This window comes from Vespa mandarinia, chromosome 1 (genome assembly GCF_050613455.1).
Source record: "Vespa mandarinia isolate Hongniang chromosome 1, ASM5061345v1, whole genome shotgun sequence".
In the NCBI taxonomy this organism is placed as follows: Eukaryota; Metazoa; Arthropoda; class Insecta; order Hymenoptera; family Vespidae; genus Vespa; species Vespa mandarinia.
Window position 1 is genome coordinate 10,500,592 of NC_140810.1, and position 20,091 is coordinate 10,520,682.

The following is a 20,091-nucleotide window of genomic DNA, read 5'->3' on the forward strand; positions in this document are numbered from 1 at the left end:
TCGTACGGCGAAAATCGATGCATTTCTATACATGCACTTTGACGAAGAGTATGTATTATAAAATTGATCCTTTCTTTTATAACAATTATTTCGAAAACCAGAAAAACCGTTTCGAAGACGCAAATGCTATCGTTTGAAGATTAAAGAGAGGAAGAGAGATGTTTTCATGGCCGTAGCCTATCTCAAAGGCAAACAGAAAGAAAGAAAGAAAGAGAGGGAAAGAGAGAGAGAGAGAGAGAGAGAAAGAGAGAAAGAGAGAGAGAACTTTCCTCACGCGAACGATGACGCTTAGCGTAGCGGAGTCTCGGTTTTGTAGTGTGTTCTACATGACATACATCCATCCATTCTATCCATCCATCCATCCATCCATCCATCCATCCATCCATCCATCTGTACATACATACATATATACATATATACATACATACATCATACATACACATACATACACACATACATACACACATACATACATAATACATACAACATATGCGTCGACTGGCATACGGATTCACGGGCCGGTGAATGCAGAAACGGCGCGTTTCAGGAGAATAGTAATAACGTTGGTGCCGTCGAGGAGAGTAGTGTTAGGATGGACTGGAGATGAAAAAAGATAGAGAATATGCGCGTATGCGAATCTCGTTATTCTTGCTTGGTATTGTTACTTACCAACGTTTCCGTGTGCGTAGATACGTGTTTTATGTGTATATGTATAGGAAAGTATAGTAAAGTATTGTAGTGGACGGGTGGACATAGTGGTGGCATAGGTGGAGAAGCTAGAGATCACCGAGCGAATCCGTTTCATTGTCGTGCGAGCTTTGCTCGCGATTGCTCTCTTATCGATTCGTCTCTCTATCTTTTTTTCTCTCTCTCTCTCTCTCTCTCTCTTTCTCTCTCTATTTCTTTCTCTTTCTTTCTCTCTTTCTCAATATCTCATTGTCATTAAAAGTTCCAAATTTGAAGACGATACTGAAGAAGGAAGGTTTTATAAAAGAAGGCTAAATAAGACAATAAGTGCAAATATTCTTCGTTTGGCTCGAATGAATCGACCGTGCAGAACGATACGATGGGGTAGGTCCTGTCTTGATTTATGTTTCCTTCCTACTCTACCGCTATTACTACTAAGTCTATCAAGGACGTTATTCGCCTGAAGGAAATCCGGACTACAAAGGTAGCTATCGTAGCTAACGGATGACCCGCGTTTCCAATGGAATTTTCGTAGTTCGAAGAGAAAGCGTGAGGGTTTATCCTTTGTCTACGAGCGAATAGAAGAGGCAATGTGAATTTTATGGTACGACCTCAAAAAGATGGAAAGTGAGGAGAAATAAGACAGTCTTTTTCTGTCAATTGTCTTTGATCTCTCCAGTTGGTTAATGTTCACAGTGTGAAATCTTTTTGGAGTCCGTCAAGTACATCTTTAAGAAAGTGTTCTTCGTTTTTAGTTTTTTCTTTTAAGTGAAAAGAAAATTTTTTATTTTAAATCGGTTAGTCTTAATTCGTTGCACGTTATACATTTGATTTAAATAATGAAAATTGTAAGTGTTGTTTCCTCATCGAATTCATCGTAATATATTTGTCCTCGGATGTTTTGCTTATCGATTATGTTCGTTACGCAAGTGATTGCGTCGTTAACGAATCGTCTCTCGGTTGCGAAATTAATTGATTATTTTATATCGAAGTATCGATAAATCATCATGGTGCTGACGTCTAATTAAATAGTTATTTTCATTGAACACGAGTACGACAAAAGTTTTTATCTATTTCTGTTATTCTTATGGATAGATAAAAGAAGATAAAATTTTGGATTTTTACCGATTCCTGTTCATAATGCGATCATGATATTCGCGTGATATTTTTAATCGATAAATATTACACGCCAATGCGGTAAGTATGTGATCGTGGTTTTTATCGAAGTTTTTATCGAAGAAATGAGAATTATTGTTACGGAAAGAATAGATTGTTGGTATATAAAAATAATTAGCAAGTTGAACAACGATGAAAAGACGTAAATACCGCTTTGTGGAGATAATTGTAACCTAAGTTTAAACGTTTTTCTATTAATAGAATAATTTTTAGATAATTCCATACAACATCCTAGAATGTTACATCTAATCTCGATACGTATTATCTGAGAAAGAGGAGTAATGCAGCACGTGTCAATGTCACGTGATACGAAGCATGACTGAGAGATTTCTCATTGGTATTTACTTACCTCTCTTATTTTTCATGCATTTTTGATCAAGAAATAAGTTAAATAAGTGCGTTCAAGAAACAAGACGTGCGTACACATTTCTAATTCAGTTTTCTAATTTCTTTTTCAATTTATGCTACTTCGTGCGTAAAGAAACGCATCGATCATCGAGTTCACGGAACGACTTTACTTTAAGTTTCGTTTCGCTTCGGTTTTAGAAATCGTAACGTTTTCTTCTTATGAACGTTTCAAGTATCTCTCGATAGAATTCTCGTTGATCGTGTCATTTTTTTCTCATAGCTTTCGAGGCGACATGTTTTTAGTAATAATAACTGTGTATCATCGATGAAATATTCATTTTGCGTTGTTTCCGTTCGTTCGACAAATGTGACACTTATGATTCTTTACTGATACTCTAAAGAATAGAAACTTTTCAGGCCATTTCGTCGCGAGTGTTGAGTTTATATAACGTTATTAACACATGAATGCAATTACAACATCGCTTCTCTGACCGATGCACGCACTCTACGATGACAATGCACTTGTAGTATGAAAACCGTTTGAAAATAAGGGTTATCAAGAAAACAAAAAAGAAAAGATAACAAAAAGGTCTAATAGACATTTAACGGTTAAACGAAAGTCCATAAATAGAATGTACAATTTAATACTCGAACTCGTGCATTTTTTATTCTTCCCTGAAAAATGTTGCATAATTAATGGCTTTCACAACTTACTCTAAAACAGGATATGCCTTCAAGCTTGGCGATCTATTGATCGCTAAAAGTCGATGATCGAAAAGAAAGAATAGTACGGTAAAGTGCATAAAAAGAAAAAAAGAAATATATAAAGAGATATTTTGTCATACTTTGTTACTTTCTTACGCTTTTTTCTTTCTTTCTTTAACTCACTATCTATAACGTCATGTAATTTCAAAATCGCATATTCGTACGTCTTATTTAATTTTTTCATTATAAAATTAATTATCAGTTAATATTTGTTAAATCTATAAGTTATACTTAATATAGTATAGTTGTGTGTGTGTGTGTGTATATATATATATTTTTTTTTTTTTATATATTTTATGTATATATATATATATATAAAATTAGATTATAGAGAATTAATTTAATCGAATTGATATAATTTATGCTCTACGAGATGACACTCCATGTGTATGTATGCAGTAATACAGGTGCGGTAATCAATTCCATTGAAATTACGACAAGTCAAAGTTATGCGACTTGTGACGATCATAAAGCATGTGTTACGTGCGTTGGATCGAGAAAGACACGGTTTTCTCTCTCTTCCTCTCTCTCTCTTTCTCTCTCTCTCTTTCTCTTTCTCTCTCTCTCTCTCTCTCTCTCTCTCTTTCTCTCTCTCTTTCTATATATATATATATATATATATATCTTTGTCTTTCCGTCTCTGTCTTTTCCCTCGATCTCTTTCTTGTTTCTCTCTTTTTCGCAGCGTCGACACACATACATAAATACATACAACGTGCTATCTCTCTGAAGCTGCTACTCCGGACGACCTAAAATTTCGCGCTTTCTCGTCGATCTAGGCACGACTCCTGCGAAACACGATAATAGATTTCGGTTTACGCTTTCCATCTGAGTAGGAATACGAGTCCAAATCTCTTGTTCTTATTACGTATCTTTTCGAAAAAGCATCTCTACTCTTGTAAATAAAAAGCAAGTCGAATCGATCATATATCTATGTTCTCATAATTTTTTTCCTTTTGAAATGTTTTCAAACATTTATGATGCAAAAAAGATATTCGATTATTTTTGCCTTCCTCGTGAACTTAATTCATCGGTTAAACAATTTAAAGTTTATTTGATTTTAGATACAATCACGGAAAGCTTCATATGTTTTCGAAAAGTTTAACAAATATTATCGAACAATCAATCAAAGTACTTACATATAACAATCAAAGTTTATTATAATTGAAATTTAACAGAATTATCTTTGAAACTTTTTGAGATATTCAGAAACCAATTTTGTATCTTCAGGTTTCATATTAAAATTTAAATGTGTATGTACATGTCTATTAATTTTATATCATATAATATAATATTATATCATTTATATGGCTAAATAAATTGATTTTAAATTTATATAAAAAATAAGATTACTGGTAACGAGAATTCACGAGTGATTCTAATCGAATTATTTTATTTTACAGTGTCAGTATTTACAATTATAAAATATAACATATGCAATGGAAAGAATTCGAAATCAGCAGGGACTTATAAAAAAATTGTAGCGGAATTGTTCTTCTTCGATAATAATATACCTGCGTTATTTTTATTTTCGAAAGGTTCTTAAATGTTTACGATGCAAAACTAAAAGATATTCGATTATTTTTGCGTTTCTCGTGTAATTTTTACTTTATCGTTTAAACAATTTAAAGTTCATTTGTTTTTACCCACGATCATTAGAAGTTCCGTATATTTTTGACATAGCGAAATATTATCAAACAATTAATCAAAGTACTTACATATAACAAAATCAAAGTTTATTATAATTGAAATTTAACAGAATTATCTTTGAAACTTCTTGAGATATTCAAAAACCCATTTTGGATCTTCAGGTTTCATATTAAAATTTAAATTTGTATATACATGTCTATTAATTTTATCATTTATATAGCTAAATAAATTGATTTTAAATTTATATAAAAAATGAGATTATTCGTAACGAGAATTCACGAGTAATCCTAATCGAATTATTTTATTTTAAAGTGTCAGTATTTACAATTATAAAATATATCATATGCAACGAAAAAAAATTCGAACTCAGTAGAAATATTTAAAATAATATTAACGGAATTGTTTTTCTTCGACGACGATATATTTGTGTTATCATTTTTTTGTCCTTCGAAATGTTTTCAAATATTTACGAGGCAATGTAAATACTCAAGGAAAACTAAACGATACTCGATTCATTTTGCCTTCCTCTGCAATACCTTCATCATTCAAACAAGTTTTTTTCTTCTTATTTACCAACGAGTCAGGTATTTCGTACTTTAGTCAAGGTTTTTAATTAAAACTTCTATCAACTTTCTTGCGTTTAGTAGAGTTGAAGAGGATAAGTCAACCTCAACTATGAATATCGCGATTCGATCACGATGCCTCGCGTAAGTCGATGTAAGGTCAACCAAGGTGACGATGTATACGATTTTTTTTACCATGCCACAAGCAAGACTGTGTTATCGAGAATCAGGAGTTTAACACAGAAGCGATTGGAATATTCACGATGTTTTCTTTCTCTTTGAATTCATTGATCGATCCGAGATTCCGTTATATCGTGAAACTAAGTATATAACATATAACATATAATAAGATCGAAGATCGATCTCTAATGCGGTCAGTCGATACATTAAATCATTATTTATTAATTCATCGTTTGAAAAAGTGATCTATCAAGAATAATAAAGAAGCTGCTGGTTAATTCTTGGAATAAAATAATTACTTATTTTATATACGGGTAATAATACAATTTAATTTTTTCTTGCAAAAACTATCAATACAAAAATTTCACTTAAACTAACTTTCAAGAAGATCATATGCATAAGTTTTAATTAATAAGGGATTGCAATCAATGTAATTAAATTTATTGATGTAATAATATGTATTTATAATAATGCTGTTGGGGAGATAAAGAGGAAAGGGATTGATGAACATATTATTTATTGCGAATATGAACATACGTTATCCATAGAATTCAATTGATAACTAGTTCAGTTGATAAGAAAAGAAAAGAGCTCATATTAAGAAGAAATTATTCAGATGTAGACCGACAAAGAAGAAGTAATGCAAAGGGGTAACATCGCAGTTTTATTGTCTCTTACGAAGAAGATACAGCGACTAGGTGGGCGGTTCGAATTGGTACGAATTGAGGTCTAATGAAATAAACTTACACGCCTGGCCTGGCCTTTGCTCGCAATGCCTCTTTATTCCGCTCACGTTTTCCTTCCTTTAGACGACGACAAAGACGAAGACGAGAATGACGACAACGATGAAGAAGAAGAGATATAAAATCAATTAAAAAAAATGTATACACCTATACAATCAGAATCTTTGTGACCATGACATTTTGAATAGACCGATCGATTGATATCGTCGTCGAAAAAAAAACTGTTTAGGCGCGCGATCGACATTTAGAAGAATAATAAAAATTCATAGAGGAATCGTACTATTAACGCGATGGGAAAGTTCTCAAGGTCATACGCAGAACTGTGGCTAGATACGTCACACGGTATATTTAATGGCTCGGCATAACTCGTGCTAGCAAGTACGTGAGCAAGAAGAAAAACGATGTAACTCGAGTTACTCCACGGTGTGGTGGTAAACGCATCGACGAGAACTACCAAGGAATACGACGATCATCGTTGAGAATATCTTTTTTACGATGTTACACATGCATTTAAATAATAATGGACAATTTTGTACTTTAACAATACTAAATTTCTTAAATATGTATGATGATCTTTACTTTGTTCAAGGGCAATCTAACGAATTTAGGTCGATTAAACATATGAGAGTTATAAAAATGGTACACTCAAAGCCGAACAGGTTTCCTAAATAACATAAATTATGTTATTGATGTGATGAAAATAAAAATTACATAACACATTGTATGTTTACAGCGAACGACCTCAAATTGTTGGAAGCATTTACAAGAAAAGATTCAATAGAACCCTGTCATTATTGAGTTCGACTCTGTTATGAATATTCACAATGAGTACATTCTATATTTATGAGAAGTTTAAAAGTACTTTTCACATCGTCGTTTTTGTTCGTATTGTATAAAATGAGGAAAAGATGGTACCAAAATGGCGGATGTGTTAGAAAAGATTAGATACCGTTATTGAAAAAACGTTGGCATCGCAAATACATGTTTAAGCAAAGAGAAACATGTAGATATAATATTACAAGAGTGGGTGAGATTCGCGTGCTAAGGGGGTTTCGAACCGAGGCATAGCTGTGTTAGCTAACCCAGTTCTCAGCTCTAGCGCCGTCCAACAGGGTCGTCGTCGGTGAACGCACTCTCCTCCAACTCTTCGTATCTACCCGGTTCTCTTCGCTTCAGGCAGAGCATCGGTAACACTATTATTAGTACTGCTCTAACATATCTTCTCTTTCTATCTTCCTATTCTAATCCTATATCTCTCTTTATCTTTCTCTCTCTCTCTCTCTCTCTCTCTCTCTCTGTCTCTCTCTCTCTCTCTTTCTCTCTATTTATCTATGTTCTTCTTCTTGTGTATCCGGTTGCATTACGAAGATGCTACGCTACGATCGAATAAGTCGCGATGCGAACGATTTATCCTCGGGTACTATCTCGATTAATCACGTTATCTATTTAAGTCGATCGTAAACGACTGGATCATAAGTCTCTTTCTCTTTGCCTTTCTCTCTCTCTCTCTCTCTCTCTCTCTAGATGATAATTACAACAAGTTGAATTAAATGGCCAACATCAGTTTGATCCAAGCAAATTTTTTGATTCATGCTGACGATTAAGTTGATCATAAATGTTGGAACTGTTGGGAATATTTCGTTGTTAGTTCGAGGAAATTGTGAAATTTATAGATTATGTTACGTACTTAGTACTTGATAAATTGTTTGGAATATCTTTGGAATATCTCTTCGTTTCGATAACATCAATTATGCATGTTTTATATGTGAAGGTGGAGCTAGAGGATGAGGAAGAAACAAGTTACGCTTGTTCTTACGCAGGAAAGAAAGAAAGAAGGAAAGAAAGAAAGAAAGAAAGAACGAAAGAAAGAAAGAAAGAGAGCAAGTTGGGGAAGAGGGAACGAAATAGTACAGAGACAAAAGTAATGCTTCGAGAAGGTGGAGTGGGAAACATCTTTGACGAGAACTAAAATTAAATTAACCAAGTGTTGGAGACACTTCTGATTCACCTCAGCACCGAGGGTTTTATTTGGAGATGGGCCAAGGGCAACGGACTCGGCATGCTGATGATCTTCGGGTCAAACTGTTACAATTGCCCTTGAAAAACACGACAAAATTTTAGAATTTTTTAGGGTTTTGAAGGTTATTTACCTTTGGGATATTATATATACAATATTATTTGATGAAAAACAGGTATTCCATGGCCGCTGTTTCAATAACGCTATTTGTTTTATATCATTTTGAAAATAGGTTGGCTCTGTTATTTCACTTAACTAATAATGTTATTATTTTCAGATAACTTACACACACATAACACACATATTCTCATGAAAAAGTTCTAATTCATTCATTCCAGTAAATAAATCAAATATCCAAATAAAAGTCTGACGTATTAACAACCACGGCAATTAAAACTGCTATATATTTAAGAGAAATAAAGTACATAAATTTGATAATAAACTTTCTATTATAGTATCATATTGATACAAGATAGCTGCTATTTAATTGTAGGTTACAAAAGAAGAACGATACGATCATTAATCCATGACAAATGTTGTTTATCTGCAGAAGGTCAGTTTTATAAATGACTGGCTCTTTTCGATAAAGAATATCGGCGAAGTAATTATGCGTGATAAGGTTATGGTTAGCAAAAACTCGTTAAATTGCATATCTATTACTAACATAAATCTTTATCTGGTTACAGAACGTAGGAGAAAGCCGCATACCGTTGCCACGAGCGGCTCGACCATCGTTTTTTCCCAAAGGAAGAGTTTTAGGAGGAACAAAAATCGGTACTGGTCGTCGTCGATCGCTTGTCCTTAGTTGTTTGCAATCGGTGAACGCGGAAGACGATATTTCAACACCTATCCCAAAGTGTTCTACACGGGCTACTTCGACTCCTTTGTCTACAGGTAATCGCTTGAAGTTATGTAACTTTTTTACCGATAAGACGAATACGTGTTCTTTTTCTTTTTTTCCAAGCTGAAACGAATCGTTTTGTAAATTTCGTTTTTTTTTTCGTTTTAGGGAATACAGGGAACACAATTTTCGCGATATCTCCTGTGTGGGACATCGAAGAAAATGATGTGCAACAGTTGGTCTATTTGAGCGAAGAAAAGAGCAACTTCTTTAGGTACGAAGCAAGGTCATCAGTTGGTTTCCTCGATAGACTTATCGTGTTCATTGACGTAGAAGAAAAGCTAGGTTCTCTTAAAATTGTTTCGAGGATATTATTTATATCAGGATTTTGTGTAATCTCTTTCTAAGAAGGATTTTTAAAGTGATGACGTATGGAAATTATCTTATTGTAGGTTTCTTTTTTTTTAATTCGAAGACAATTTCATAAACACCGTTTCTTAAATAATCCACGTTGAATTAACATGTTTTATGAGAGTTGTCTCTCTTAAATTACTATGTAGCTACTTTAAATACCTACGATAAATGTGCATTTTCATTTCTAAAATTAGACTTTGAATACTTTTCTTGTTCGTTTATCATTCGTCTCGCTCCTTGATTAACGCCTGTTATTACCGTTGAACGAACGGGAACATGAAAAATAAACGAAAACGAAGCAAATCATTTCACAAATGAACAAAATCGTAGGCTCTTACTAGTTTCATAATCACCTTTCAAATACATCACGTTTTTACTCTGATTCAGCTTGCTCGAAACCACTGGCACGTTGAACAGGATCGAGGACGTCGGCGACAGCTGTCTCAGAGATGTCAACTTGAGTTCCTATAATGACAACACATCCGGTACACCATCGCACTATTTGATGCTAAACAAGCAAAACTCTTTTGAACACGACGAGAGTCTTGGTATATTGACGCCTGACCAGATGACCGACTTTACGGTTGCGCTAGAATGCTCCAGGACACCATCCTGCGAGAATCTTACTGGTTCCGGAGGTTCAAGAGTAGCTTTGACTCGAGCTTCAGCCTCAAGACCATCGGTTGATGCTGAACCGACAGAAGAAGGTTCGAGCGAGCGTACACCTTCACCAGAAGAACTTCCACTGGATCCAAAACCTGCTGAACCTGCAAGAGGATCTGTAGTCCCGGTAAGCTTTGTTACGTCGGTGACTAGCATCACCAGTTTAGAAGCTGGCTACCAGGGCGACGGTGAAAATTCAAGGCCAGCTAGTCGTGGGGCCGATCCACCCTCCGTTGCTCCACCACCAAATTTACCAGCTCCTTGTAGACAAGATCCTATGACTGATTCGGATTTCTTTACCGAAAGTGATGCCGATGCTCATGAGGAAATTGTACGTGGTGATAGAAAAGCACAAGTGATTGATGGGACTCTGTTTTGTGCTCCTGGAGGACGACGATGTCCCAGTTTCACTGGCGAAGAAATGGACTCCAGTGGTATTTATTCGGATCTTGATAAAAAACAGGACGAACGTCACGTTCCTGGAGAGGCGTTAGATGAAAACGAGGATCATACACCGGATACTGTTGATACCGAAGTTTCACAGAGAAGTCAACCGTCTCCCGTTAAACCAGAGGCTACTCATGTGTTTTTAGATTTCGTACAAATGAGTCCACGGGTAAGCCTTTTTCCGTCTAAGTCATTAAGTTCAATATAACACGTAGATACGTATTTGCAAAGTTAATGACTTTCAAAATCTATTTCTTTTAGGTTTTGACCACTTTAGATGTATCAAACGAAGCGGAAACTGTATTACAAACTGCTGAAATTACGGTGATCGAAGTTAATAGAGCAAATGATATACCTAGAATAAAATCTTCGAATAAAACAGAATCGAATTCTTTGAAAAAATACAAGATGCCCAAGAGAAATGTCGTTTCGAAAATTAAAGCGATGATCGAATCCGGCCCAAAAGATGAGGCGGAGAAAGAAGCTAGACGGTCTCAGCGATCTCAAAGGAAAGGAAGTCGATGGGATGCGGTGATGAGTAAGATTGAGGCTGGTAAAAATGAACAAAGAACGAGATCCTTAAGAAAGGAAGTTAAATCCAGGGTGTTACAAGGTTTAACACAATCAACGTCTCCTGAAACAGCGTTACAAAAAGTTGCTGATGTGGATAATAACAATAGCAAGGATAATAAAAGGTACAAAAGGATTTTTATTAATATATTTAATATAACACATAATTGATATTCTACTTCAACTCAATTTATATTTCGATATTATTGTACCTTTATACACTCACCGTCATGTTGATTACTGATGATCGTCATTTAGCTTTTCTTTATACGATTTTTTTTTCGTTTACGCCGATACAGTTAGGTGGAGGACAAGCAAATAAATATGTTACGTATCATATTTTTGTGGAATTTGATATTATAATTTAATTCAGTGTTCTATTATTCTTTTTAATATAATATAATCTAAATGACGTTGGTAAAACATTTATCAAAATACGCTTGGCGGTAAATATATTAATAAAAACGCTTTTATATAAAAGTGAATGTGAAAATGATTTTAATACTGAGTAATTCTAATCTAATTTATAGAAGAACGCGTGGAAGACAAACAGTAAAGTCACCTATACAAGAGACAGCTAGAAGCTCGGTTCGTAGTTCCATGAGTGATCTCAGCAGTGCTCCCAGTAAAGAAGCTCGTAGTAAGTAAATTAACTTTCATTTGCTTTACTCTCAAATTGAATTCATCGCTCTTTTTTCTTCCCTTGCTTTTTTTCGTCACCGGCAATGCTGGTTTTCCTACTACAACGACTCTTTCATACCTAGCAAATCCTATTTACGGGAATAAACTTATGGCGCGGCGCCGTTTCGCTCGTAATGGAAAACTTAGACGTGCAGAGGAAAATCTCTCTGATGAGTTCCTGGAATTCGTACTAAGAGGATATTTCAGTTGCGATATTTAAATCGCGTTAGACATATATGAACGATACTATGATGATAATCGTAATGCAACATTCCGAAAAGATTTAATGTGTTGTTGATATGATGAGTGGAAGTCGTTTTAAATCAAAACAACGTTTCTTCTTACTTCCATGTAGCATTGCAAAAGACAGTAAAATTACAATTTGGATTCATCGAAAGTAATCCAACAAATTAAAAGATTTTTATAGCATTGTAATTACCGTTTATCATTACCGTCCATTATTATGAACTAATAATTCCATCGCAACATATTAATGATCGAAGATACTGTGTAAAGACGCGAGAGGCTATTTCGTGCCGCTCGTAAAACGTGCTACATCCGTGACGTACGTTTACGCGTTCTTGGAAGGATCGAAGAGAAGCGACGAGAGTTATGTCGGCCGGTTGTTAGCTTATGTGTTCCTATCGCAGGCATCCACATAGTGGAGAATGAAAACCGGGCTATGAAACACGAGATAGAAAGGCTTGAAGAACGAACGTCTGCTGGTTGAATAAAATACAATGAAAAGTAATTTTACAATCATCTACTGTTTCTAATATCGAGATCTAAGTGATTGAAATTGTATTTTATTTATTCTTATGTCATTTTTCGAAATGAATAAACGTAATAACGCGTTTTGATATACACAATTATATAATCTAACGTCATAAATTTTTATTATCTGTACCGACTGTAATAACATTGTACCATTTATATATACGCTCTAAATAGCAAAGAACTAATATCGTTAATATGTTTACCGTTCCCGTTGTTATCCGTGACTATCTTTTATTACCGTCTCTAATGTCAGTTATTAACTTATTAATGGAAATTTATTTTCTTAAAAGTATTCATGTGTGTTGCTAGTTTTACGGTTTTAAAATTCATTTGAAATTAACATACTGAGAAATATATTATAAATATATTTGGAAGATCATTTAAAAATTATTGAATATAAATATTAACATTTTTGGACACTCATAGAGTGTCCAAAATCAAGTTAGTAACAAAGGCTCGATTATGTCGTCGATACGAAAGAGTCATAATTCGAGGGAGCCTTTTGCGCATGTCACATATTGTTCCCTCATCGCGTACGTTTTCACGACAAAGAACGATAAAGGCATCGATACGCGTACTCATCGTTGCCGACGGCCATGTCTGTTTATGACGATAATTTCGGCGTATGGTCCATCGATGCCGCATTGCGGTTGAAACCATGAAAGAAAAAGGGCGTGGAATGACGTAGGTAAAACGAGGGAATAAAAGAGGAGATTAAACCTTACCCTTTCCAGTTTGTTCGATGCCAACAATACTAATTCTTGCTATTTTATTCCTTAAACACTATTTTCCATTAAGAGCAATTGTTCTTTAGGAACGACTAAAAAATTTCATAATATTAACTAACTATTTCTATTATCTTAACTTTTTATTCATACGTCGTGTCCTTGAACTTCGTCCTCCTCCGATCTAAGAATTTCATTCGTTTTTATTACTTGCCGTTAATCTAACTAAATCTTCTCACATATATAACTTTAACAAGTTTTATTCTTATATACAAAAAGATTATTATTTATAATGTATTACTTTTAATAATGTTAGGATTTAGTAATAAAATAGACATTTAGATTCTATTCTTTTATGAAAGAAATATATGAAGGAAGTACTAAAAGTACAAAAAAAAAATTAACGTCTGAGTTCTCAGACGCTAGTTTATATATGTACATGTATATGTACGTGAAAAAGTTAATCGAAGAAAAAAAAAAGAATTTCCATCGTCTACCAGACGATCCCTTTCCAAGATAAAATTCTCCCCCGACATCGATACGAAATCAACGTAGATACGTACGTTCGAAACGGTTAGACCCTTGACCTCTGATTTCTTTAGGGCGGCGGCCAGTATAAGGAACGTACGTACTTACGTCAGAAGAGAGGGCGAATCTGTATTTTTGCTCGTCGAGCATGTGCGTCGTTTGCACTAGAGGGTGGTTTTCTATCGACCCGATGACTGGTGGCGCGTCTCTCGCGAAACTCGGCCACGAAGGTTGGTGCTGAGGGTGTTGAAGGAGGAAAGGTAAAGACGGGCGCCCCTCTTCCGGCGCCATTGGATAGTTTGCTTTCCATCGAAGCCGTTCCACCGTATGGAGGAGGCTGAGACAGCATCCAGTCGGCAGTACTCGGCGAGCATCGTGCACGCTCGGACGTTGCATATATGTGCTTCTACTGTCTCTTTTTCTCCCTCCTCTCTCTCCTCTCTCTCTCTCTTTTACACTTCCGGAGCTCCTATCCTCTTTTTTCGTTCACCTTCCATCTCCCCCTTTCCTCCTGATTCTTTCTCTCTAATCTTTCTCATTCGGGTATATCGAAGATGCTCGAAGTTTGATTAAAACGTTTGAGACAAGAAAAGAGATATCAACCGGCAAGGAGAAGAACGTGTTGTTTAACCGTGTTTTTTTGTGTTTGTCATATCATGTCGTTGTTGTAGTTAAAATCGAGATTAGAACGTTCTCTCTCTTTCTCTCTCTCTCTTTTTCTCGTCTTTCTTAAGGTGGTAATTGAGAGGGTTCAGATCAAGTCGCGGCTGCGTTCGAAAGAGACTGTTCGTTAGCACGTCGTCGTGACCTCGTTCCTATTCTTCTTCGTCATCTTTTTTCTCGTTTTATTTCGATTGAGGTATATCATCGACATTCGTTTACTACCCGTTCGAATATAATAAATTCTGATTCGCTTTGATTTGGACTTTCAACGACTACGTGATCGTCGGCGCTGTTCTCAAGAAATTCGCTGAAATCGATTTGGAGGCTGCGCTCTTCGTTGCGAGAAAGGAAAGAAGAGAGTCGTGGCACGCTCGAGGGACTTTCGGTGTTAATAGAAGAGAGTTTTCTTTGGCAAACAGTTCTCCTTTACGTTTTTAAAATGCCATCGAGAACGTCACGGTGTTGGAAAGAAAACGTGGTTCAGAATTCGAGCTTGATGTTGCTCGAATCATTTAAATTACGAAATCATCTAAACATTCTTAAAATTTTTTCCAAATTTGATGAAATGAAGCGATGATAAGGAATAACTACGATCGACTCTACGTATGGAAAGTTTGAATGATCTTCGTAATTCCTTTCCTTAAATGAAGAAATGTATTTATTGCGTTAGAAATTTCTTTCGTCGTAGAAGTGAGATCAAATTGGTCAAAGAAGATGAACAAGTACATTAGTTGACTATCATCATCAAGAAGCAACCAACGGAACCTTCGACGAGCCGAACGTGAAATGCATACTATAGAGAGTTCCTTTCCTGTAATAGCGCACGAAGAAAAGTCTTCAGGAGGAATGCTTGTTCTAAAGTTCAAGGTTCAACGACGACGATAACAAGAGTGACGATGAGTGGAAAAGAAAAGAAAGAATTATCATTGATTTCAATAAGAGAGACAGAGAGACGGAAAAAGATATAAACTAGCAGAGATAGAAGAGATCAAATCTTCATCATGCTCTTTGAGATTGATTCGTTTAAGATCTAAAGAATAGATTTCCTTAGGAACTTTGTCCTGGGGGCAAAATTTCATCCCGTAAAGATTATTGTCGAGTTAGAGACAAGTACAAAATAAAAGAGAGGTATATCGAACGATCGAAGAAGAAACTTTGAAATCGTAGGACTTTTCGTACGTTTCAAATAGTCGTACTCAAAGAGGAGCACTCGCGGGTCAACGGCACTCTTGGTTTATTTCCGGCATTGCCTTTCCTTGTCTTCTACCTTCTTACTTACTCTACGTACGTGCGGCACGTTCCTTCAACGGAGCACGTTTGTTCTCATCTCACTTGTCTCACTCCACTCTCTTTCTCTCTCTCTCTCTCTCTCTCTCTCTCTCTCTCTCTTTCTCTTTTTCTCTCTCTTTCCTTTTCTCATTCTATCAACCGGCAGAACGAGCAAGTGCACTGAGTAGCAAAGAACCGACGACCACGTGCGTTTCCAAGGCCGACGAGCAGCGGTCCTGCGCCACCACCGCTGACACCACCACTACCAATCATCGTTGGAACACTCCGATCTTACCTACTTACGCAACAGAATCAGATGTTAAACCTACGACGACGGGTGGACGCGCGACGAATCCGTTCAGTGAAAGAACGAACGCTTTGGAGTTATTTATCTTGAGAAATCTGGCAAAACAGAATGTGTTTACTCTAATCATTGCTGTGCCTGTGTGCTTGTGTACTTGTTTATATGTGATATCGATCCGTGCTAATAACTTTGCGTTTTTTTTCTTTATTTAATGTTGAAAAAAACTTTAAGTCTGAAACATCAAAAGAGATAGAATAAATTCGTTTTCTTCGATAATATGGATAGAAATCGATTTACAAATTGGAAAACTATTTTTTTCGTAAAGAACAAAAGTATTGAAGAATAAAATTATTTGTTATTTCATTTAAAGTTATAAATCGAATAAAATGGATTAAAATCGACTTATATATTGGATACTATTCGGATAAAACAGAAATATTAAATAAAAAGAAAAGGATTGCTTGTTGTTTCGTTTAAAGCTACAAATAAAAGAAAAATGCGGGCAAGATCATGCATTCGATCGGAAATATTCGCGATCCCAAGTTCGATCGATACCCAAGCGATCCTTGAATTCAACCTTCGAGAGAGGATCAGGTGAAAGTTTCTATCGCAGATCGCTTTCCTTGCGATGGAGTATCAGTGAAGGGAAAAAGCGTGCCTTCAAGATGGGACAACAAGGATCGAAGGGCAGACCATCACTTCGGACGGATTTCGTGAGGGATTCGACGAAGATGAGATTAGGCAGCTTTAAGCGAGGTAGAAAAGCTTACGGTCTTCACCTTTCTCTAATTTTCATCTTTTAATTAAATTTCTACTTCTCTGATTAAAAGAATTCGCAAGTAGGTTAAATTGGTAATTCATATAATCTCTTAATTAAATATCATGTGAATTACGTTTTGTATATTTTTCTTAATGTTAACGAAATAATGATGTTATTTTAATTAAACGATTGTAAAATCGTTGTATGTGCAATTTGCAAAATATTTACTTTTCCTTTTTTTCTGTTGCTTAATTTTATTAGAGTTGAATGATTTCACGTGGCTAAAATAATCTACGAACTTGCAAATAAAGAACTATTAGATATTAGAGATTCGAAGGGCAGGAAGATATAGATAGAAACTTGTTTATTGTTTTCAACAAAAATTTGAGATCTTTTTACATCCTCACACGTGATCCTTCGTGCTCCGTTTAACATAGAAAGTTTCGATATCCATAACGATTTAACTACATTGCACGAATATTCATAGAATTGAATGATAGGTCGAGTGATTTCTCCAGAGATCAAAGTATTTTAGGGAGAATCAAAGTTATCCCACTTCTACTGAATAACCGAGTTTCTCTTCCATTCTCTTCCCTCTTGATTCAGTTAAATCGGGATGATTGGAAAATAGATGGCGCAAGGAGCATAGAGAGAGCACAAATTAACATATGCTCGATTTCGTTCAAAAATAATAAGATATATTTCTAATAGAGATTTATTAAAAAAAAATCGTTCGAATGATGCAGCAAATTACTTTCATTACAACACAATAAAATTTAATTAGGCGTCATGTTTTTTCTTCGTTCTATCGATTCATCTTTATTGATGATAGACAAGAAATCAAATAAGTCGTTATACAATATAATAATATCGAGATATAATATAATAATAATATATTTCTAATAGAGATTTTTCTTAGAAAAAAAAAAATCGTTTGAATAATACAACGAATTACTTTGCTTATAAAACGACGAAAGTGAATTAGGCGTCACGCTTTTTATCTTCGTTCGATTGATTCATTGATGTCGATGGCAGGCAAAAAGTAGAATAAGTCGAAATGAAAAAAAAAGTATAGAGAAAACAAGCAAGAGTATTTGAAATATGCATTATTGTCTTCAAGGATCAATTGTTATCCCACGAGATCAAGTCATAAAATGGTGAAAGATCATGATGTACGATATATAAGACCAGTAGCAAAATAATGTCGTGAGAACGTCGCTCAAGTGTGTCCCGTTCATTCGTTCCCCAACAGCAGCCTTCCTGCCATAGTCGTCTCCTCCTAAAGAATTTTATTAGCCTGACATAATGAAACTACGCTCGCATGACTTTTTCTTTCTTTTTCCGTCAAGTGTGAATCTGGTCGCGCATCGTCTGTATTATTCTTTTCTTTCTTTTTTTTTTATTTTTTTTTTTTCCTTTTTTTTTTATTGTGTGATGGTATGCTTTTTAATCGACTTTCTAGTGACTTTAAAGAAATAAAAAAGCAATGAACTACTTCTAAAACACTAGACTTCTAATACGTCCTTAATATATCTATACATATATGTAACTATGTATGTACATACATTATCATAGCTCTTTTTCTATCGTCATAGTTCGTTCTTAAATCAACTTTCTAGTGACTTTGAACAAACGAGAGGAGAATTTTTAGAAAACCCTAGCCTCTTACTTTTTTCACATGTCATATAACATATCTATTTATGTATTTACATACATACGTTATTTCTCTGACATAGCTCTTTCATTTTTTTATAGCAGTGATTCGCCTTTATATCAAGTTTCTAATAACTTTGGACAAACGAGAGAAGAATCAATTTTTTTTAAATATTTATTTTCTTTCACACGGCATATAATATATTTATATTATATATATATATATATATATATATATATATATATATAAATATTATACATACTCACACTCACACATATACATATATACATCATCGTGATGTAATTTAGTTGAATCGTTTATTATATTTCGATATATTTCGATTACGTTAACTTTGCTCGTGATATATTAGAGAAGCAAACGAAATGTAAGTTGCTATAAGAAGTTTTGTGTCGCGAAAATATGTGAACCTCTAACGACGACCCGTTATATGTACTCGTTTAGAAGGTACGCCGACCACTGGTTGCTGGTATACATACATATATTATAAACCTTTTCCTTTTCTCGCTAGCAACGTAATCGACATACGGATCGATGTAAACTTCGCTCTGCTTGTCGTATCGGCTCGTCGAGGACAAGATCCGATGATGCGCGAAAAAGTGTTAATCATTGGGGACCGATAGGATGTTCCAGGTCGATAAGTTTCACAATCGTTCAATCATTAGATATCGAATTTCGAGTTTCCTCCTTTTTTTGAGAAATATTAAGGAAATTATGATATAATCCTCGATGATCGCATCAATTTCATTTTTTCTCTTTTTCTTGTTTTTTTTGTTTATTTTTTTATTTTTTTCTCAACTCTCAATATTGTTACATTTACACATATGTTTATTTTGCAAGTCTTATTTCATTTTTCTTTCGCCACAAAATTGTTAATATCCGAATTATAGTTATTTAATATTTGTTAAATGTTTAATATAATTTAACTATATTAAAAATGTTAAATTATTTAACCTTTTTCAGTTTAATGCGTTTCTCGTCCCTTACAATTTACAAAGTTGAGCGATCGAAGCGAGATATCTTATTTCACGTTTGCCTTTACAGAGAGATCACCGACGTCGGGAAGTTCACCAAGGAGAATTGTGGCAAACGGTCGTGGTGGTCAACAGGGCCGCGTCAATAGTTTTCAAGAAAAGAAAAATTGTTCTTCCGTGGCGACAATCAATCTTGGTAAGTGTGAGGCAGAGGAGAACAAAAGGGACGTCTGCGTATGAGAAAAAGGGAATGAAAGAGAGAAAGTGAGAGAGAGAGAGAGAGAGAGAGAGAGAGAGAGAGAAAGAGAGAGAGAGAAAGAGAGAGAGAGAGAGAGAGAAAGAGAGAGAGAGAGAGAGAGAAAGAGAAAGAGAAAGAAAGAGAGAAAGAGAAAGAGAGAGAGAGATGGTTGATAAATCAAGCTGATAAATTTACGACGAGTTTATATACGTCGTGTTTGTCGATGAAGCGCAGAGACACAAGGCTGAGGGCAACTCTGCGTACTTCCGGTTGGAGACCCAACACGATCAAAGCGGCTTCCCTTTACTTAGCTCACGCCTGAGTTTATGCAACCATTTGTACGTGTTCGTTTGTAAGACAAATGGTAGACATCATTAACGGTGTTCTTTCGATTGCATGTTAATGACAGTTCTCATAATTGGACTTTCATATGAAA

The 20,091-nt window shown here is 35.1% G+C and overlaps 1 protein-coding gene and 1 long non-coding RNA gene across 10 annotated transcripts in view; both read left to right on the forward strand.

The window, feature by feature from the left end:
• The window catches only part of toc (toucan), a 41,004-nt gene that overhangs the window by 9,774 nt on the left and 11,139 nt on the right, over nt 1-20,091 (forward strand). For 6 of the 9 annotated variants that reach the window (XM_035875461.2, XM_035875463.2, XM_035875471.2 and 3 more), the window contains 6 exons: nt 8,816-9,023; nt 9,139-9,244; nt 9,772-10,663; nt 10,756-11,189; nt 11,595-11,704; nt 19,488-19,613. In XM_035875461.2, the coding sequence (XP_035731354.1) occupies nt 8,816-9,023; nt 9,139-9,244; nt 9,772-10,663; nt 10,756-11,189; nt 11,595-11,704; nt 19,488-19,613 (1,876 nt within the window). Of the gene's footprint in view, nt 1-7,949; nt 8,305-8,406; nt 8,551-8,622; nt 8,749-8,815; nt 9,024-9,138; nt 9,245-9,771; nt 10,664-10,755; nt 11,190-11,594; nt 11,705-19,487; nt 19,614-20,091 lie in introns of those variants that run through there. The other 3 variants (XM_035875467.2, XM_035875466.2, XM_035875465.2) reach the window with 3 other exon arrangements.
• LOC146873305 (uncharacterized) lies at nt 227-7,877 on the forward strand. The gene is made up of 3 exons (XR_014982538.1): nt 227-1,071; nt 6,846-7,299; nt 7,481-7,877. It is a non-coding gene; the product is annotated as an uncharacterized LOC146873305 (long non-coding RNA).